Raw genomic sequence first — 21,413 nt, 5'->3', positions numbered from 1 at the left:
GACGTTTCCTAACGTCACTTCCTCGCGCCGCAGTAAACGTCAGTGTTGGGCGCCTTTAGCGGCGGTGCGGATTGCTCTTAAAAGTTCGGTCTTGTCTCCGTTTTGCGAGCCATGGAGAGTGACTTTTACCTGCGTTACTACGTGGGGCACAAAGGCAAATTCGGCCACGAATTCCTGGAATTTGAGTTCCGGCCCGACGGTGAGAGAAGCCTCCCGGCTCCCCGGGAGCGAGGACTAGGCCTGGGGGCGGGAGAGTGGGGGGGCCGGGGATCCGTAATGTACGAAAAACTAGAGGAAGGGACCAAGGGTGTGAGGCGCCGATTTGGAAGGAACGATCCTTGTCCGCCCCACTGATTCTTCCTGTCCGTGTGCTGGGGCTTCTGTTTAGTGACGATTTTGACCATATTGCTTTATTCAACGAACCTTTCTTGAGCACCTATCTGTGCCAGTCTCACTTCCACAATCTGGGGTGTAGGAGTGAACGATAAACAAGCTTCCTCTCTCGTGGAGCTTGTATTCTTTTACTGGGAGGTCGTAAACAAAAAAATATCCCAGATAGTGTTGAGTGATCAGAAAATAAAATGATGGAACAATTGCTGATGGGCCGCTTTAAGGAAGGATAGCTATTGGAGAACTCGCTGAAGAGCCGGTGTTAGAGCTGAGCTCTGATTGACAAAGAAGGAGCCAGCTCGGGAAAAGAACATTCTAGGCAGAGATGAGCTAGGCATGTTTCAGGTGGCCATTGTGGCTGAAGAGCAGTGAAAACTCCGGGGAGAATAGTAGGAGATGATGTCAATTAGGTAGGCAGGGGCCACCTCATACAGTCTTGGTGAGTTTGGATTTTTTTTTCTAAGTGCAGCAGGAAGCAATTGGGAAGTTTTAAGCAGAGGTGTAATCTATTCTTGAGAAAGTATTGTAATTATTAGGTGCAGAATAGGCAAGAATGAAAACTACTTAACAGGAGATGGTTACAGTTGTTAAGAGAAAAAGGATGTTGGTTAGAACTATAACAGGAGATGGTTACAATTGTTAAGAGAAAAAGGATGTTGGTTAGAACTAGAGTGATAGTAAAAGTAGAGAAGGATTTAGGATACAGTTGGAGGCAGAACCAATAGGACTTTGCCAATTGATAGGATTTGGTGAGGGACCAATATGGTGAAGGAAAAGGAGTGAAAGATGGCAGAAAGCTTCCACTAAATGAAGGCATAAAAAATGAGCTTCTTGTAGTTCAGTTGCTAAGACTCTTTGGGACCCCATGAATGAACTGACAAGCCCAAATTGTGGAGAAAGTTATGTTAACAATGATAAGACAGTGTCTAAGGTGTTGTAGAAAGAAACAGAAAAGACTCTGGGAGTGGAAAGAAGGCACCTAACCCATACATCGTTTACGGGTGAACTGTATTTTGGTTAACTCCAGCTCTGTGTGAGAGTCCTGTTGTAGGAATGAGGCTGGAAATGAGCTCAGCTTAGCCGGAAGCCACATTGAGGATTTTGGACTTTATCAAGAAGGTAGTGGGGAGCCGTTGTCAGTATTAAAATGTCAATATTAGAGTGACCCAATTGGATCCATCTGTTACTGTTTCACTCTGTCCACTCTACGGAGAATGAACTGAATGGAGAGAGACTTGAGGCAGAGACACAGTGCAGTAAGGCATCAGTTGTTTTCACTCTTTTTAGTGTGCCTTCTATAGGGAAAAAATTATCTCCTTTATTTCCTTTTATCTTCTTCATATCCACCATATATACCCAAATCAGCCTGTTTGATGAACAATGTTACAGAGGGCCTTGTATACCAAAAATGCTCAATAATAAAACCACAGCTTTTCTATCATGTTTAGAAAAGGAATAGATCAGTGTTTCACAGTCATATGTAAATATATGTAAAAACCATTTTATAGTTTTCAGAAACTTTCACAATTCTTTTGAGCCTCTGAAGGCCCTGTGTGTAGGTAGGTTATCAATCACTCCTATTTTCAGCTGAGGACATTAGCCAGCTGAGATACGATTTGCCAGTCACAAGAGTCTGTTCTTTTATCACACCTGAGCTGCCTTTTGCAAGAATTGTAAATCATTGTCAGCTGTAGTTTTGGCTAGAAGGTTATTTAATAGTGTTCACTGGGGAAAAAAAATAAATAACTTAAAGTTTGAGAATTGTTTTATTTAGTGGAAACACTGGGGACATAAGCCTGGGAGACAGGCTCTCAGATAGCTTTGAGGGACTATTCTGAAGAGGTGAGGGATGAGCCAGGATATATAGGAGGTTTTAGAGGGGAAAAAAAACCCAAAACAAACAAAAAACAGGTAGAACATCTAAAGGTTACTGTTAATAAAATACCAGACATCTAAAGTTAATGAAGTTAGCATTTTTCTTTGTATGGGAGGATGCTGGGCTCTTTGAAATCATTCCTTTGATATTCACCTTAACTGTCCAGGACCAGTATCCTGTTTTCAACATCCTGAATCCCCTCAGAGTGCACCCTCGGGGAAGGGGCTGGGGGTGGTGTGGCTGCAGTGGCTGATGGCTTAATGGCTGCAACAGCCTTTGTTTACTGACAAGGCAGGTGGCATTTTTTTGTTCACCAAAGCCTAAAGTGAAAAACTGAAAAGACTAGTGTTGCTGAAACACCAGAGGGGTAAATACTAAAACTGTTAGACACTTTGAAGGGTAAGTTAGGATACATTTTAAGCAGTAGCTGATAGTCTTGGTAGGCTAATGACGCTTTCTTTATGTTTTTATTATATATTGAATTTGTTTTTTGTCCCTCACAGGGAAATTGAGATATGCCAACAACAGCAATTACAAAAATGATGTCATGATCAGAAAAGAGGTAATGAATCTTCTGAGGGCCTTTCATTCACTACCATTTAGCCTTGTGTCCTGTTTTTATTCTTTCTGGGAGTAATGAAAGTGAAGGCGCTCAGTCGTGTCCGACTCTTTGCGACCCCATGGACTGTAGGCTCCTCCATCCATGGGATTTTCCAGGCAAGAGTACTGGAGTGGGTTGCCATTTCCTCCTCCAGGGGATCTTCCTGACCCGGGATCAAACCCAGGCCTCCTGCATTGCAATTGCGGGCGGACACTTTACCGTCTGAGCCACCAGGGAAGTCCAATCTGGGAGTAATACTGAAAGATAAAGAATAGGAAAGTATAAATGTCTCTGTAGACGGCTTCTGAAGTTTTTCTCAAATCCTCTTTTAGTTTTTCTTTAATAGTGATGAGTTAATAACTGGTAATCATTGAAGTCTTGCAGATCTTGGTTTTGAACCTTGAATCTTTTACTAACATGTGACCTTGGGAAAATTTCCTGGTTGAGCTTGATAAGTCTCAGTTGCTTCATCTGAGAAACATACCCGTCACTAACTTAGTGTTTGATATATTCTTTGGTGGTGGTTGTTCAGTTGCTAAGTCATATCTGACTTTGCAACCCCATGGACTGCAGTACACCAGGCTTCCCTGTCCTTCAGTATCTCCCAGAGTTTGCTCAAAGTCATGTCCATTTAGTTGGTGATGTCCTCTAACTATCTCATCCTCTGTTGGCCTCTTCTCCTCCTGCCCTCAATCTTTCCCAGCATCAGAATCTTTACCAATGAGTTGGCTCTTTGCATCAGGTGGCCACAGTATTGGAACTTCAGCTTCAAGATCAGTCCTGCCAATGAATATTCAGGACTGATTTCCGTTATGATTGACTGGTTTGATCTTCTTGCTATCCAAGGGACTCAAGTCTCCAGCACCCAGTTCAAAATCATCAATTCTTTGGCGCTCAGCCTTCATTATAGTTCAGCTCTCTCATCTGTATATAACTACTGGAAAAAAAAAATAGCTCTGTTTATACGGACCTTTGTCAGCAAAGTGATGTCTCTGCTTTTTAATATGCTGTCTAGGTGGGAGGAGAAGGGGACGACAGATGGCATCATCGACTCAATGGACATGAGTTTGGGTGGACCCTGGTAGTTGGTGATGGACAGGGACGCCTGGTGTGCTGCAGTCCATGGGGTCGCAAAGAGTCAGAGCGACTGAGCGACGGCACTGAGCTAGATTTGTCATAGCATTTCTTCCGGGGAGCAAGTGTCTGTTAACTTCATGGCTGCAGTCACTGTCTATAGTGATTTTGGAGTCCAAGAAAATAAAGTCTGTCACTGTTTCCATTTTTCTCCCATCTGTTTGCCATGAAGTGAGGGGACCGGATGCCATGATCTTAGTTTTTTGAATGTTGAGTTTTAAGCCAGCTTTTTCACTCTCCTCTTTAACCTTCATCAAGAGGCTCTTTGGTTCCTCTTCACTTTCTGCCATTAGGGTGGTATCATCTGCATTCCCTGGTACCTAGCACTCAATAGAGCTCTTTTAATTTGCATTTGAGTAGGCAAAAGGGGAGTGTGGGAAAGCACTTAACATCATTGAATGCATGTTAGATTCTAGTCATGACACTAGGTACCACATCTGTAGTCCTATTTTAACCCCTATTGTAAGCCTCTATGATGGGTGGTGTTACATATCCTTTACAGATAAGACATTGAAGACCTATATATCAATTATGGGGCTTGTTCAAAGTTACTTTTCCTAGTAAGAAACTGAGCAGGAATTTAGACCTCTGCCTGCCTTTGTGAAGTCCGTGTTTGGTGTGATTTCTGCCACACCATTGAACTTCATTAAAGCCATTCTTTCCTTTTAATTGCTTTGTCACATTTGAAAATGTCTTAATAGTATATTTTCATACTGTAATATTTAATTAGCGATCAGTATTAAGCTTACCCATACATGTCAGCATCTTCACTTTTTTTTAAAAGTAAAATGTAAAAGACATGTGTCTGCTCTTCAGAAGCATGTCATTTAGTTTAAAATAACCTGAGTTACTCACAGATCTTTCTTTGGGGCTCAGGTGTGCAAATAGGTAAGGAGTAGGTCCATATGAACAGGATATACCAAGAAACAGAAACAACTAGATGTGGGATTGAGGTGTAGTCATTGGACTCTTCTGACCCTGCCGTCCTCTTAGCATGCTGAAGTCAAGCTGGAATGTCTTCACTGAGGTGCCAGAAATAAATCTTTATTAGTCTTATTTTTTTTTTTTACATCTTTCATCACTATCTGAGTCAGAATGCTGCTTAGAGATACAATTTAAATTCTGTTTTTTAACTTGCTTTCAGGCTTATGTACATAAAAGTGTGATGGAGGAACTGAAAAGAATAATTGATGACAGTGAAATTACCAAAGAGGATGATGCTTTGTGGCCTCCTCCTGACCGAGTGGGCCGGCAGGTGAGTGTTTTAGCAGCTACCCACAGTGCAGAAATCTTACAAATAAGATAAAGCTTCCTGCTCTGCATATGACACTGAATGTACTCAGTATGTGTGCGTGTTCTGGAGCCCTGCACCGAGCAGGTCACTGGCACCTTGGTCTAAGGCGGCACGAAGCCCACACGGAGGACCAGGGACAGCAGGTGGAGCTGCGGACCACCTGGAGCCCAGCCCTGAATTTCTTCTTCTGGTCCACCTCCCGCTTCTTGAGAGTATTTGCTACCCACGTTTCTTACTGAGTAACCACTATGGACAAAACACTGTGAAGATAGCAAGATAAATAAAACATAGTCATGTCAACAATGTAATGGAAAGTCATGCCAGCAACTAAGTCTATCTGTAAATTTCTGGCTTAGATATTTATTCTGCAAACATTGTGGTAATTAAAAAATAACAGCCACTGTCATATTTGACCAAATTAATAGGAAAGATTCTTCTTTCTACTTTAATGCTGCCTTCCAACTTCTAATTGATTTCATTGTGTCTTCTTTTGTCCTGTAGAGCCCATTTTTTCTTTCCTGGAGTGACAGTAATCTTTTAAAATGTAGATTTGTTTATATATTCCACTGATTTTAAACTCTGGCTTCCCACTGCATTTAAAATAAAATCCGAACTCCCAGCTTACCTTCTACCATTTTTGCCATCTCTCACTGGATTTAAATCTCGTTGGTCTTATTTCTGTTACTCAGATTCACCTAGGTGCTTCTTCAGTTTAGAACCTTTGCGTCTGCTACATATTGCCTGGAACATTCTATCTGAGACTGTCTGTATTATTGAGGTCTTCAAATGTCACTTCTTCACTGATGTCTTAAGAGCCTATCTAATTTAAAATGCCTTTTCTTATCACTTAAATAAGATCTGGCTTTTGTCTTCATAGCATTCATCATTGTCTGAAATTGTCTTGTTTGGTTTCCTTTATGCGTGATGATGAATATTCTCAAGCATCTAAAAATAATGAACTTGATCTACATATAAAAATTTTGTTGAAAATAAACAAAAACCAAAATAAATTAACAAACCAACTGGAACCACATAGATACAAAAAACAGAGTAGTGGTTATTAGAGGGAAGGGGCTGAGTGTTCAAAATTTGTAAAGGGAATCAACTGTATGGTGACAGAAACTTAAATTTTTGGTGGTTAGCCCAGTATAATACAGAAGTAGAAATAGAATATTGTACTTATGTAACAAACCAATTTTAACTCAATATGGAGATTCCCTGGTGATCAGTGGTTAGAACTTGGCGTTTTCACTACCGAGATCCCACAAACCATGCCCTGTGGCTAAAAACAAAAAACTGCAATGTAATCTAAAACCATGAGTGGAAATACATTCCAACTTCTGGGCATGCAGGAAAATAGAGTGGGAGGTGGGTCTAAACTATAATATTTATCTTGAAAAAGAAATCTGACACAAGTACAAAATATTAACATTTCAAGTCTGAATGTTAAGAAGTAGAACTCAGGGGACTTCCCCTGTGGTCCAGTAGCTAACACTCCATGCTCCCAATTCAAGGGGCCCCGGGTTCGGTCTCTGCTCAGGGACCTAGATCCCACATGCCTCAACTAAAGATCCTGCATGAAGACCAGCACAGCCAAATAAATTAAATAACTATTTTTTAAAAAGAAGTAGAGCTCAATAGGTTGTAAGTTCCACAGGGGCAGAAATCTTTGGTTTTGCTGATCTGTCCCATAGACCCCCACCCCCCCCCCCAATTCCCCGCCCAATAGATTTTTTTTTTTTTTTTTAAGATTGTGGTACTTCTTTCATTCTTTAGAAATTCAGGCCCAAGGGCATACAACTAGTAAGTGAAAAAGCTGGGATTAACTCAAGGTCTGGAATTCCTTTCCTTGTCCAATGTTGCCCTTAAATGTTAGATTCTTATATTTGTAAAACAGATTTATACATGTTACTCCACCTTGTTAACAGTGAAAACTCCTGTATGAAACACAATGTAAATTCTTCCAAATGTGGAGCCTCACAGACACAACTAAGTGTAAGCTATTCAAGCACTAAACCAGTATTTAGGTCATACCATTTATCTCTTTGTTTCTAGTACCCAGTACAGTCTAGGGCTCAGGTTGGTCTTGGTAGTGTGGCCATCTGTATTAGAGTTTATGTGATTTGGAAGATGATGAACCCTTCTCCTGTGTGATGAAAAACCAATTCGGATTGATATTTCTTTCAATGTTTCTAGGAGCTTGAAATTGTCATTGGAGACGAACACATTTCTTTCACAACATCAAAAATTGGTTCCCTTATTGATGTCAATCAATCCAAGTAAGTACACATGATCCTTATAGTCTGTTTTCGAGCATGCTGATATGAAACCCATAATCAAATTGAGACTCTTATGGTAAGATAATAATCTGGTACAAATCTAAGAACTGGCCAGCTTTGTCCCCATCAATAGAGAGACTCCCAGATTATCTTCAAGGGCTTGCTCTGTTTGCTTTTGGTGTTTTAGTCAGTCGTCATCAGTGAGCGCTTCTCAGTGATGCACCCACAGAGTAATGCCATAGGGGCAGCCAAAGTGGGAGAGTCTGGCCAAAACAAAAAGCAACTGCTGGAAATACCTATGAAATCAGTGAGTCTGGGTACCTTCCTCAGTGTTGGTTATTCAGATTGCACATCTTAAAGCCTGACTTTAGTGAAACTTGAAATCATTTAGAATATAAATTTTAAAATTAGTTTTTGTGAGGGTAAATTATTGAGACATGAATACACTGTATACACAGAATCATTAGAATTTGGCAGCCTCTTTGTCTCTTGTGTTTTGAGGATTTGGGATTAGATATAGTTCACTTTCAGTACATGTTGGGCATAGTTGTCTTCCTATGAACAGTCTCCTGTTCTTACCCACTTATGCTATAGTAAGGTTGAGTGAGTCTCTTGGTCCTGCTTAGCACTACCTCTTAAAAAGGAAGTTTTCCTAATTCTGAAAGTAATATGTGCTTACTGTAGAAAATATAGGAAATACAGAAATGTAGAAAGGTGAAAATCACCCATAAAATTATCAGTTAGATAACCATTAATCTTAAAGTATTTCTGTGTTTTTCCTGTGCTTTAAAAAATAGTCTTTTAAAGCACAAAAAATGAATTGAGATCAACAGTCTGTTACTTTAATCATGATTTTTTTCTACTTAATATAAGCATTTCCTTCTTTAAAAACCTTAATGTTTTAAATTACTTCTTAATATTCCATTTTAATGTATATAGAATTTTTCTTCTTTTTGGAATTTGGTTGTTTTCAAAGTTTTAATTCTGTAAATACTTCTTACGAGGAATATCCTGGTACGTAAGTAATCTGGGTTATTAAATGGTAATTTTTGCTGAGTTTTTTCAGCTTTTTAAACATCTTTTTCCTCTTGCATTACAGGGATCCAGAAGGCTTACGAGTATTTTATTATCTTGTCCAGGACCTGAAGTGTTTGGTCTTCAGTCTTATTGGATTACACTTCAAGATTAAGCCAATCTAGATGGAACATTGGTGTGGACACAAGGGGGGTGGGAGTGATGCTTTTAATTACCATTATCTAGACATTTTTGTGTATATCAGGGCAGTATTTTTTTTATAAACTATAAATGATTGTCTTTAATAAATACATAACAAAAAGCAATTTTTTTTTTTTAATTTTATGAAGACCTGAACATGTGAACTTGTCTCAAATTACTTTTTAACACTAGGTTCTTATGTGAAGTATTGCCAAAAATCTAATCAACTCTGTACATATAACTACCAGTTTATAGGAAGTAAAAGATTAGAGAAACATGCTAAAAAATAACTGGAAATCCAATCAGTAACCAGAGGAAACTCCAGGATAAGTGATCTGATTTAAAAAAAAAAAAAAGCTGCAAACATAAATGGAGATGGAGTGGGAATGTTAAAGAAGATTTGAGAGACATATAATCACATAATCAATACAATGTTCGAACCCTGCTTGGATCATGATTCAGGAAATGTAAAGTTGCCATCAGTAAGAAAATTTAAATACTCCATATTTGGTATTAGTGAAATGTTAATTTTTTAGGGAGTAAAGTGGTATGGTTGATATTTTGATTTTTTTCATCTAGCTTTACTGAGGTATAATTGAGGTTGGAGGGTTTTTTGTTTTTTTTTACTTATTTTTATTTTTGGCTGTGCTAGTCTTTGTTGCTGCTCGGGCTTTTCTGTAGTTGTGGAGAGCAGGGGCTACTCTTGTATCGCTGGGCTTCTCACTGTGCTGGTTTTTCTTGTGGAGAATGAACTCTAGGGCACAGGCTTAGCAGTTGTGGCACATGGGCTCAGTAGTGATTTCTGGGCTCTAGAGCACAGGCTCAGTAGTGGTGGTGCATGGGCCTAGTTGCTCTGCAGCATGTTGGATCCCCAGACCAGGGTTCAAACCCATGTCTCCTGCATTAGCAGGTGGATTCTTTACCACTGAGCCACCAGGGAAGCTGGAAGTTGGAGTTTTAAAAATCACTTTTAAAGATACATCTGAAACTTTCACTATGGGGACGTATACTTGGTTTAATATATCATAAAGTGGCTAGTCAAAATCTTTCCAATAATTCATTTTCAAGTCAGAATTCTAACAGCCATTTAAGAAGCACCTAGTTGGTATAGATAGTGGGATTTGTTCAGCAGGTAGATCTGCAGGAAATTTTTCTTGCTACTAGGTTGCGTGGCTTCCTTAGGCAAACTGCTGACTGAACAGATAGTGGGCACGATCTTGCTAAATCTCATTTGATTGAGGGGAGGTGATAAAGCTAAGCTCAACATCTCTCGAGTGGCCAACTTGGGACAGGTCCCAAATAGTCCTGAGCAAGTGTTTCCCCAACACATGCCCTACTTTGACTCCAAAGATCCCAGAGACACACACACCCTACTCTGCCTCCTTCATACACACACCCTACTTTGCCTCCTTCACACACACACATGCCCCTACTTTGCCTCCTTCAAAGATCACAGGGTCCCAGGACTTCCCTGGTGGTCCAGCACCTGGCACCGCAGGGGACATGAGTTAAATCTCTGATCTGGGAAGATTTCTACATGTTGCGGAGCAACTAAGCCCATGTGCCAACAACTAATGAGTCCTAGAGACTAGCCTGTTTGCTGCAACTAGAGAAAGCCCATCTGCAGCAATGAAGACCCAGCACAGCCAAAAATAAATACCGGGGAGAAAAAAAGATCACAGGGTCCCAAAGATACACACACACACACACCCTACTTTGCCTCTTCCAAAGATCACAGGGGGGAAAAAAAATGGAAAAAGGGCAGCAAGTTAGCTGCTGATCTGGGACCTGAGATGTAGGGGTTCTGTCTGCAGTGCACCCTCTGCTATTGAAGGGTACCTGGCGGCAATCAGGTAAGTTTGTGGCAAAGTAGACATCAAAAGAGTCGCTCCAAATTTTAAACAGTCTAGACCTCAGGAGGCTATAAAAGCCTCAAACAGGCTGTTCTTTGTAATGCTTACAGCTCCTGTATGGTCTCAGAGGAGCCCTGGAAGAAAGCACAGGTTGAGTGAATGTATGCTAGAGCAAACCGGGAACCCAGAGAAGAGTAAGCTGAAGGGGAGTGCCCAGTCTTGCGGACCACCGGCAGGACATGCACACGAGACAACCCTCCGAAAGGTCCCCTGGGTAAAGAGGTACGAGCAGTTTAAAGAAAATCGTCTCCCAAATCTGCGAAGCCGGCCCTGGGCAGCGTGAACTGACGTGATCTAAGATGCATCGGCGGGCAGGCAGGGAGAGCCAGGGCAAGGTTGGGTGAAGGAAGGCAGACTAGTGAGGACCCGGCAGAGGTTTCGGGCAGAACTGTCTTGTTTGGTGCGACGTCCCTCAAACTGACTTGCGGTTCAGTAAATATCTAATTACCGATTGCTGGAGGGGGCCTTCCGCGGGTCTGAACCCCGGCTAATTGCGGTCTCAGACTACCTCCACAAGACGGCTTTGCCTAAAAGACCAGGTGCCCTGGGAAAGCAGCGGCCCGCGTACCCCCGCCTCCAGGCCCCGCCCAGAGCCGCACCGAGGGTGCGCAGGCAGCGCCCGCCGTTTACGACGAGCCGCAAAGCAGTGACCGCAGCAAGCGCTGGGTGGGCCGGGCTGCTATGGGGGTAAGTGGGAGCGAGCCGCCGACAGGGCAGGAGCGGGCAGGTGGCGAGAACCTAGGAGGCAGGAGATCGCGCCACGAGGGATGGAGGAGAGAGGGCTTGTGCTGAGAAGGAGCCGGGAGGCAAAGCTCGTGCGGGAAGGGAGGACAGGGGCGGGGCAGGGGCTGCGCAGGCGCTGTTGACGCAGTCGCCATGGCGCCCCTTCTCTCAGAAAATCGCGCTGCAGCTCAAAGCCACGCTGGAAAATGTCACCAACCTCCGGCCAGTGGGCGAAGACTTCCGGTGGTACCTGAAGGTGAGGCTGGAGGGGCGGGGCTCTAGACGTCTAGGCTGCAGGCACTTCTGGGCTCTGGTGGGGGCGCCAAGGCCCGGCTCGCGTAAAACTTTCCCATCCTGATCTCAGTAGTGAACAGGAGCTTTCTCTCGGGCAAGATGAGAAATCCTTATTAAATGTTCTCTTTTCTCCTGGGTAGAATTTTATGTTATCTTTTTAAAAGTTTATTGATTAATTCTTAATTAGCAGTGTCTTGAAGTTCCTTTTGTAATTTTTGCCTCCGTTAAATGTTTCATGTTATGTAAACGGACACTAAATGAAAGACTATTTGCAGGGACCTTGTGATTATTTAGTAAGAGTAATTTCACCTCTTTTCTTGATTAGGTTTTATTTTTGTGCGGGGCTCCATCCTTCCCCAACCCATATTTGTAAATCTGGTACCCTAGTGGCATGGTCTACAGAGGTCCTCGCCTTATTTGAGCAGCTGAGGCCCTTCACTTTCCCACATTCCGGAGCTTCTCATCTGTTTTCCTTCTTGTCTAAATCCCAATATCCTTCAATACCTGGAAAAAAATCCCTTTTTCAGGAAGCCTTCTGACCACGTTTATTTTCAAATTTTTTGAAGCCCGAATGCCCTGTCTTACTTGAGGAATTGATGGTCTCTAGCTTCAAAAAGCAAATTTAGAGGAGGAGACAAAGAAATAGAGTAGCAACAGAGTGATAAGTGTTTCTACCAGCAACCTCCAGGGCCTGTGAGAACACAGGGGAAGCTCCTAACTCAGTGAGTGTTGTGGGGACTTTGAAGCCATTTCTGTACCACATGAGCTTTGACTCCGTAGCCAGACTGAGCACTTCTTAGAGGAGGATGGGCCGGTCACCGTGAGAAACACTTTGCCCAGAGATTAGTCCTGTTGTGTCCTTGGATGGCTGATAAGATTGTGAGCCTGCCCACCTCACCCCGTTCTTGCCCTTCCCTCAGCATCTGCCCAGCTGAGCCAACTACTTTACTAATACTCTTTTTCCCTCTCCTCAAGATGAAATGTGGCAACTGTGGTGAGATTTCAGAGAAGTGGCAGTACATTCGGCTGATGGTAACTGCTCCCCCCACCACTGTATCCACACAAACACAGGTCTCTGGGCAGGAATCTGTGGCCCTAAGCTCTCTGGCCTTTGGACCCCACTTTCTGTGGTTTGGGAGGGCAGGCATTGGTGTGATCAGCACTGGGAACAATAGACTCTGGGATGTGAGGCAAGAGTTCAAAATCAAGGGGTCGTCCTTTTCTCAGTCTCAAGAAGCCTCCCCAGGATTCTTGTCCTGGCAAGTTCCTCACCCTGTCTGGGTCTTCATCTCTTTAACTGGATAATAAGTGGTAAGATTGGGTCTCCTGAGGACCCTTACACCTGACTGATATGTGACTAGAGGTTCTGTTTCCTGCTTGCCAGGACAGTGTGGCACTGAAGGGAGGCCGTGGCAGTGCCTCTATGGTCCAGAAGTGCAAGCTGTGTTCGAGGGAAAACTCCATTGGTAGGTAGGCCATGGATACTGCCTCTGCCAGGCTGGCCCACAGCTTTCTGGTACCAGACTGAAAGCATGCTCATGTTACCTGTGGGTGGACGCAGGCCTGAGGTATCCAAGCCTCTACAGTAGACTCTTGCACAGAGCACCATCTGGGTACCTGGTAGGGCCAGGATGTGGACTCAAATCAACTTTGTCTTCTCTTTTACATTTCAGAGATTTTGAGCAGCACCATCAAGTCTTACAACGTAAGTTTCCCGCTGCAGTGGCAGGCATGGTGGGATTAGATCGAAGCTGGGAACCAGGAGGCCTGTGTTCCAGAGTTACATCTGCACCAGCGTGATGAGCTGCGGGACTGACTGACTCACATGCTAACTTGTTCCTTCATTCACTGTGTCAGTCATTTATTCACCTTACACTGCCTGAATGCCTGGGAGGAAAAAGACTCGTAACCAGGCTACTGTAGCGCTTTCTTAAAAGTGCTGGGCTGTGGGAGCTCACGTGACCTCTGACCCAACCTGGCCACTCAGTTTCCAATGCTGGGAACACTTGCCTTGTCTATATCTGAGGACTAGTGAGCCTTCTCTGCATCCATGGGTGGGATAGTCCTTTGAATGGTGCATCCATCCTTGCTATCTGACTTTATTAGACATTTATTTATGTTACTGCATAGCATATTAGTCCAGAAGTGAGGGGAGGGAATGTATGCTTTGGGTCTGTATTTAAAGAAGGGCAATTACTTTCTTTATCCATTCCTTATTTGGTGTTTTTGAAAAATGCCTGCCTTATGCCAAACTCTCAGCTTTGTCCTGAAGTTAAAAAATCACATAAGGACTTGCCCTCAAGTAAATCATAATCTAGTGAAAGAGACAGACCAGGAAACAGAACTACACCGAGGACAGGCACTTGGTTGGCATGCAGGAAGTGTTTCTACAGTGAACAGTGAATGAACGAGAATGAATGTGTAGGTGTAGTCCCTGGGGCGTGTGGACCCAAGGGTCAGGTAGGCACACATTTCGGTTATAGCACTCCACTCAGTGAATATCCTCCACATGCATATCCCACTTCAAAGGCCTTAAGTCAGCCCCTGCCTTGACAGCATGGCAGACGGTTACCAAAAGGCCACAGCTAAGTGTACCAAGGCCCTTTGGATGATCTGGAAACCTTTTACCTCAGTATTATTCTCATAGTTTTTACTTTGATAATTTTATCTACCATTTATTGACCAATGAGTCAGGTCCTATGCTGGGCACTTTACACCTAGTTCAGTCTCACGGTAAAGCTGTAGTGGGTTCCTCAGCTCCATCTGACAATCTTAGGCCCAGAAAGGAAGAGAAGCACAACTGTGTGTGAGCTCACATCCAGGCGCCCCAACCCGAAAGTCCATATTCAGAAAGACCTCACGGTGAGCCAGTGCCAAGGTGGCTTTCTTCCAGAGAGAGATGAGTAGCTCCTGAGGCCCATTCTGGGCTCACAGGGGCCGTGGGATCATCCTGGCTCCTCCTCAAACTTCCCTTATAGGCTGAAGACAACGAGAAGTTCAAGACAATAGTCGAGTTTGAGTGTCGAGGACTTGAACCAGTGGATTTCCAGCCCCAGGTACCTGTCTTCCCAGGGAACCTGTATATTTGGGGAAGGTGTATACTGCAGGAAGTGACAGCAGAACTGTGCTTCCTGCAGACCGTGGAGCAGGAATTCGCCTTCGTAAGAATAATCATTGTCATCTCTTAAACAGCTAATCTGTGTTGGACACCAGACTTGTTACTTTTAATGTTACCTCACTTCATCCTCACAGTAACCTTGTGAGGTTTATTCATCCAGTTTTTCAGGTGAGGAAAGAACTTCAGAGATTTTGTGACTTGCTCAGGGGAAGCAGTTAGTAAACACTGGAGCAGTAATTTGAACCCACATCAATCCAACTCCAGAGCCAGTGCTCATGGCACTAGATGTGTGTAGCATTTTCACCTCACAACCCTTTGAGGTAGGCAAAAGAGATTATATTGTTATCTGCATTTCATAAGAAAACAGGTCCAGAGAGGGAAGTGACATGCCTGGGGTCTTTCAGGAAACCAGGGGTGATGAAAGGGTTTACCCTATACCTCCTGCTTTCTAGGCCAGGACTCTTAATTTGGAGAAACCAGTCTTAGTCCCAGGGCAGCTGCTAGGCCCTGCGATCTCAGTATCCAGAAGATCTGGATACTTCCAGAACAGTATCCCACACTGCGTCTGTGTCCCCAGAACAGTATCCCACACTGCGTCTGTGTCCTTCTGTGCCAGAGGGTTGTGAGATGGGTGGGCTCCCTGGCCAGGCCCACCTGCCACACTGGTGCCTTCCCCTCCGATTAACTGCTGCCTTCCTGTCACCTGCAGGCCGGGTTTGCTGCCGAGGGTGTGGAATCGGGGACAGTCTTCAGTGACATTAACCTACAGGAGAAGGTACAGGACTTGGCGGCCCTGTGGGGAGCTATACAGCACCTGGTGGGAATTATCCTTTTGGTGAACAAGGCTCTTCAGCGAGATGCTGGCTCCACACTTTGTGCTTTTTGTTGGTGATTCTGGTTTTTACGATAACCCAACGTGTGGTGCTAAAGGGCTACCTAGTGATCACATGCAGGAAGGCTGGGATGTGCCTTTTGGAGAAAATACATCTTAGATAAGCTTTGTTTAGGTGTGAGATACAGTGCTGTTGGCCATGAGTCCAGTCTTAATGAATCAACTATATTCATACATACATACACACACATATATATTATTTAGATAAGGTGTTTTTAAACAGAAACATACATGAAACAAGGTTATGTATTGATTGGTTGAGGAAAATATTGTGATCAGATGCTCCCAGGAACCTAACCTGTATTTCCCCTGGGAGCAGTGAGTTCAATATTCAGTAATTCAATGCTTGTGGGGACTTTATAGAACATTAACTACTGTGAACACCAAGAGTCAACTGGACCACTGGACAGGTTACTGCCTTGCAGATGAGGAAGGCTTGTGGTCAGGCCTCAGAAGAAGGAAGGACAAAAAATTCAATCTGCATAATGACAGTAACTGGATTTAATGAGCTCTCATGTGCCTGTCACCATGCCAAGTACTTTCACATGTGTTAACTCATTTCTTTCAACGTTCACCACAAAATCTATCGTTCCCTTTTTTAAAGCAGGACAGAACCAAGATTCAGGAAAGCTAGGGACTTGAAAAATCACAAAGCCAGAGGAGGAGGAATTCAGACCTGAGCAGTCTTTCCGTGTCCTGGGTCAGACATGCTCCTGAAGTCTGAGTTAGAGCCTGAGCTGTGCCTCTAAGTCCCAGTTCTCTTCTCCCCACGCTGTCCCAGGCTGCCTGAGGCTAACACTGCCCTTTTCCCCACAGGACTGGACTGACTATGACGAAACGGCTCAGGAGTCTGTGGGAATCTACGAGGTCGCCCACCAGTTTGTGAAGTGCTGATCCCTCTTCCTGTACACTTGCCTCTAAGAACTGAAAAGGGACAATGTGCCCCAAGCAGAGGCTGGCCCCCTTGTCCCTCATCTCCTGGCAGTTGTGCAGGCCCTCGCAGCCTGCACACTCGGCTCTGCCGCAGCTCCCCGAGCCCCACCAATAAAGTCCCCATTTGTGCTACACCACTGGGTGCATGGCTACTCCACTCCTTCCACCCCTCTCCATGTTGGAGGGCTCTGATGGCCTCTTGACACCTTCCCGCAGTACCAAATCATAGCCTGATCCAGCTAGCAAAACAGGCGCACAGACTTCTCAAGGGCTCTCAACTGCCTGGGGAGTGCGCAGGCCGAGCCAGGGACCAAAGGTGTCAAGTTATTGCTACAGAGGGCAGCTGAGCCTGTGGAATGATGCTGAACCCAGCAGTCCTCACCCAAAACATTACATTGACCAGCTTGACCCTCAGGTAAACCCAGGCGTTTCTGTTAGCTGGTGTCGCTGCATGTCCCAGGGTTCAGAGGGACTTTGGAGGTCAGTAGTTCTGTCCCAGCATGAATCATCTCTAGTGCCTGCCAGCTGGCCATTGGGTCTCTGCTCGCTTGCTGTGATGGGGCAGTCCCCTCCCACCAGGGGAATCCCTGTGAAGGCTCTTCCCTGTACTGAGTCAGCCTCTCTGCTTCCTGCCGCTCCTCATGGTCCTGGTCTGTCCCCTTTGTGGTCACCCTTCTGTCTTCTACCCCTGAACAGCCATGTGGAGGTGTGCAGACAACAGTCGTGGCCTCTGGTCTCATGGGCCTGCTTCCCTGGGCCTGCAGATCCTCTACATGATGGAGAGAGTGGTTCCGTGCATGGTCAGGTCATTAGGGCAAGCTTGTAGCTCCATACCAGAGACTGCCATTTGGCAAGGCTGTTACGAGAGGACTTATTCTTCTTCAGTGTTCTGCTGGAGCCTGGGATTCTTTGGAAGTAAAAAATTACTGTCTTCATTTTTCTGAGTGGCCCTCTAGGAGAGGGTCTGCCCATTCCAAGGCTAGTTGTGGGGCTCTAGGAAGGGGATCCCCACACAGCAGGAAAACCTGGCCATGTCGAAAGGTGGAGAAGAGATGCCTACCTGTGCCAGTCTGGCAGCTGTGCCACGTGTCCTCTAGACCACTCACGTTCTCAGTTCCTGGGCCTGTGCTTTCTGCCCCTGAGAGGGCAGGGCTACTTTGGCCTCCCTCAGCCAGCATTTCTGCCAGCCCCCACCCACTGGGAACAGTCTACTGCCTGGCCTGAAAGCAAGCGAGGAGCATCAGGCTGGGTAAATAATAGCCTTTCAGGGTTTATTCCCTGTACCAGCCAGTATGTGTTATAAAGGCAAGCACTAAAAGGATCTCAAGGTTCTCTTTATATTGTACATTAATTTCTCATCTTTTAGGAGGTAGAGGAACATAAATAATCAGTAACAGATGGAAAGCTGAAGTCAATTATGTCAATAGATGCAAAACAGTATTTGGTACAATTGAACAACAAACCATAGACACGCTTAGCAAACTAGGAACAGAAAGAAACTACCCTCACCTCACAAATCATATCTATAGGAAACTCAGAGTAAATGAAATGTTAGAAGTATTCCATTCAAGATCGGGGTGAGATGAGGATATTCTGGATCACTCTTCATCATTGTCCCCACCCCCTAGCATAGTAAGACTGAAAAGAAAGTAAGGTGAAAAGACCAAAAAGGAAGAAATAACTCACTTTTCACAGATTGTGATTTTCCACTTAGCAAATCCAAAAACATAAGCAGGCACTGGATGTAGTGTCAGTATACAGAAATCAAATGCATTTCAGTACACTGGCAACATGCAGAACACAATTCAATACAAAAACACACCCATCTACAGCAACCCAAGTATATCCCACCCTGAAAAGTAACTGGGAACTGAATCTCAGAATGCTCGTGACTGACAGATTGGCCAAGATAGTGTAGAAAGAACTGAGCTCACCTCTTGCAAACACCCCAAAATCACAACTATTGGTAGAACAGCCATCACTGAAAAAGACGGGAAACTGCTGGGAAACATCTACAACTAAAGATACAAAGAAGGAACCATAACAAGATAGGTGGGAGGGGCAGGCTCCCACAGCTAGAGAATTACACTGCACAAGTTCTCACAGCAGGTCCTGCACTGGGGATATGTGTGTGCAGAGCATTTGACTTCGAAGGGCAGAGGGGCTTGGTTTCAGGAGTCCCACAAAATTGGGGGAAATAGAGACAACTCTTAAAAGTGAAGTGACAGTTGCTCAGTCGTGTCCAACTTTGCAACCCATGGACGACTGTAGCCCACCGGGCTTCTCTGTCCATGGGATTCTCCAGGCAAGAATACTGGAGTGGGTTGCCATTTCCTTCTCCGTAACTCTTAAAGGGCACACAATTTCACACTCTCTGGGACCCAGGGCAAAAGCACTAACTTGAAAGGAGCCTGGGCAAACCTACCAGCTGGTCTTGGAGTCTCCTGGGGATGGGAGGGGGGCAACTGTAGCACCCCTGGAAACAGATTAGTGGCAGCCATTCTTGGGAGCTGCTTCTACCACGTGGATGCTGGTGCTGCTGGGCACCCAAATTGTGGATTCCTTTCTCTAGCTCATTATCACCAAGATCTGGCCCCACACAACAGCCTCTAGGCACTACTGCTGGGATACAGGCCAAAGAACTAACTAGGAGGGGATGCAGCCCCAGCAGTCAGCACGCAGCTGTCTAAAGACCTCATGAGCCCACAGCTGCCTCTGGACACTACCCTACCCACGACAAGGCCCAGCGCCCAGTTCCACCTACCAGTGGGAGGCACGAGTCCCAGAATTCCCTGGAACCCATCCCTGCCCACCATGAAGCCTGTTCTAACCTTTAGGCCAGCCTCACCCACAAGAAGGCAGACACCAGAGGCAAGAAAACCATAATCCCACAGCCTCCTGACCCAGTTGGACCACAGGAGATCACCCTGGGACCAGCTTGGCCCTGTCCACTAGCAGGTCAGCAAAACTTTGAGACATCTCAGACTCCATCCAACTGTGTCAGGAATCCACCCTCCCCCAACCCCCCACTTCCACCAGTGATCTGACATCAGCTCTGGGATCCTGGTGCCTTGCAACTAGACTCCAAGACCCAGCTCTGCCTGCCAGTAGTCTGACACTAACCTCAGGACCTGGCTTCACCCACCAGTGGGCAGGCTACAGTCCTGGAGTTTTCTGGCCCATGGCGCCACCAGTGAGCCAGCACTAGCCCCAGGGCTACCTGGGGCTCTGTAGTCAGCTGCCTTGTGACATAGCCCTGCCAACAAAGAGCCTACAGCCTCCACATAAGGCAGGGCCTGGCAACATACTGGACTGGGGGCTACCCAAGCCTGCCAGACTGTCCTCATAGCCTGCCAAATGGAAGGGCCCACACAGCCCTCATGGGGGAAACCTTAGAGCATATAACTTGAGTGACAAGAGGGGAGTGGGCTGCTGGGACACAGGACGTTTCCTACAGAAGACCACTTCTCCAAGGTGTGGAAACAACTAACCTACCAGATACATAAACATACAAACAGCAATTTAAGCAAAGTGAGGTGACAGAGGAACAAGTTCAAGAGGAAGGATCAAGATAAAAGCTAAGGAGAATAACTAAGTGAAGTGGAGATAGGCAATCTACCCAAGAAGGAGTTCAGGACAGTGATCATAAATATGGTCAAAGAACCAGGGAGAAGAATGGACATATACAGTGAAAGTTAGAAGTTTTTAACAGAGTTAGAAGATATAAAGAACAACCAGAGATGAAAGATACAATAACTGAGATGAAACACACACTAGGGGAAATCAAAAGCAGACTAAATGATACGGAGGAACAGAGCAGTGAGCTGGAGGACAGGGTAGTAGAAATCACTGATGCTGAACAGAAAGAAAGAAAACAGAATGAAAAGAAGTAAGGATGCTTTAAGAGACCTTTAGGACAACATCAGGCATACTAACACTGACATTATAGTTGTCCCAGAAGGAGAAGACAGAAAGGGGCAGAGAACACATTTGAAGAGACAGTAGCTGAAAACTTCTCTAATCTGGGAGAGGAAACAGTCATTCAAGTCCAGGAAGCACAGAGAGTCCCATACAGGATTAAACCAAACAGAAATGTACCAAGACACACTGTAATTAAAACGGCAAAAAGCATAAAGAGAGACTATTAAAAGCAGAAAGGGGGTTGGGGGAACACTTCCCTGGAGGTCCAGTGGTTAAGAATCTGCCTTCCAATGCAAGGGACATAGCTTCAATCCCTGGTCGAGGAACTAAGGTCCCACATGCCACAGGCAACTAAGCCTGCGTGCCACAACTAGAAAGCCTGCACACTGCAATGAGAGGAAAGCCTGCATGCCACAAAGACCCAGCACAGCAAAAAACAAACAAACAAACAAACAAAAAAAAAACAGAAAGGGAAGAGTGAAAAGAAACAACTAGCATATGCAGGAACTCCCATAAGTCTTTCAGCTGACTTTTCAACAGAAACTCTGCAGACCAGAAGGGAGTGATAATAACACATGAAAACTAATGAAAGGGAAATCCTGCAACCAAGAATACTGTACCCAGCAAGGCTCTCATTCAGATTTTTTACAGAGATCAAAAGCCAGAGTTCAGCTCCAGCAAACTTGCTTTACAAGACATGTTAAAGAAACTCTAAGTGAAAAAGAAAAGGCCACAAATAGAAACATGAAAATTAAAAAATGAAAAAGCTCACCAGTAAAGGCAAATATACAATAGAGGTAGGAAATCATCCACACACAAAGTTGGTAGGA

General features: G+C 44.7%; 2 protein-coding genes across 3 annotated transcripts; both read left to right on the top strand.

Moving 5' to 3' along the window:
• On the top strand, positions 1–8,914 carry MAGOH (mago homolog, exon junction complex subunit). Its single transcript, XM_069592152.1, has 5 exons — positions 1–199; positions 2,770–2,828; positions 5,146–5,256; positions 7,492–7,574; positions 8,674–8,914. Exons 1-5 carry the CDS (start codon positions 112–114, stop codon positions 8,771–8,773), a joined length of 441 nt encoding a protein of 146 aa, XP_069448253.1. The 5' UTR covers positions 1–111; the 3' UTR covers positions 8,774–8,914.
• A 2,115-nt stretch (positions 8,915–11,029) lies between these two features.
• Positions 11,030–16,796, top strand: CZIB (CXXC motif containing zinc binding protein). 2 transcript variants are annotated; one of them, XM_069592140.1, is made up of 8 exons: positions 11,030–11,389; positions 11,598–11,681; positions 12,695–12,751; positions 13,104–13,185; positions 13,393–13,424; positions 14,698–14,775; positions 15,547–15,612; positions 16,546–16,796. In XM_069592140.1, the coding sequence occupies exons 1-8, from the start codon at positions 11,384–11,386 to the stop codon at positions 16,621–16,623; spliced, it is 483 nt and encodes a 160-aa protein (XP_069448241.1). In that variant the 5' UTR covers positions 11,030–11,383; the 3' UTR covers positions 16,624–16,796. The 2 variants fall into 2 exon arrangements, with proteins under 2 accessions (XP_069448241.1, XP_069448230.1); XM_069592129.1 differs by having other exon boundaries at positions 11,288–11,389; positions 12,695–12,790.
• The last annotated feature ends 4,617 nt before the right edge of the window (positions 16,797–21,413 follow it).

The sequence above is a fragment of the Ovis canadensis genome, chromosome 1 (assembly GCF_042477335.2).
Source record: "Ovis canadensis isolate MfBH-ARS-UI-01 breed Bighorn chromosome 1, ARS-UI_OviCan_v2, whole genome shotgun sequence".
NCBI classification, from domain to species: domain Eukaryota; kingdom Metazoa; phylum Chordata; class Mammalia; order Artiodactyla; family Bovidae; genus Ovis; species Ovis canadensis.
This window is presented reverse-complemented; position numbering and strand designations above follow the sequence as displayed.

What these genes read in the sequence shown, in the direction of transcription:
- MAGOH (XM_069592152.1), top strand. Translation starts at nt 112, where the DNA reads ATGGAGAGTGACTTTTACCTGCGTTACTACGTGGGGCACAAAGGCAAA. An exon ending in ATGTCATGATCAGAAAAGAG is followed by an intron (nt 2,829 to 5,145) that starts GTAATGAATCTT and finishes ACTTGCTTTCAG; the next exon opens with GCTTATGTACATAAAAGTGT. An exon ending in ATTGATGTCAATCAATCCAA is followed by an intron (nt 7,575 to 8,673) that starts GTAAGTACACAT and finishes CTTGCATTACAG; the next exon opens with GGATCCAGAAGGCTTACGAG.
- CZIB (XM_069592129.1), top strand. An exon ending in ACTTCCGGTGGTACCTGAAG is followed by an intron (nt 11,682 to 12,694) that starts GTGAGGCTGGAG and finishes CCTCTCCTCAAG; the next exon opens with ATGAAATGTGGCAACTGTGG. An exon ending in GCACCATCAAGTCTTACAAC is followed by an intron (nt 13,425 to 14,697) that starts GTAAGTTTCCCG and finishes CTTCCCTTATAG; the next exon opens with GCTGAAGACAACGAGAAGTT.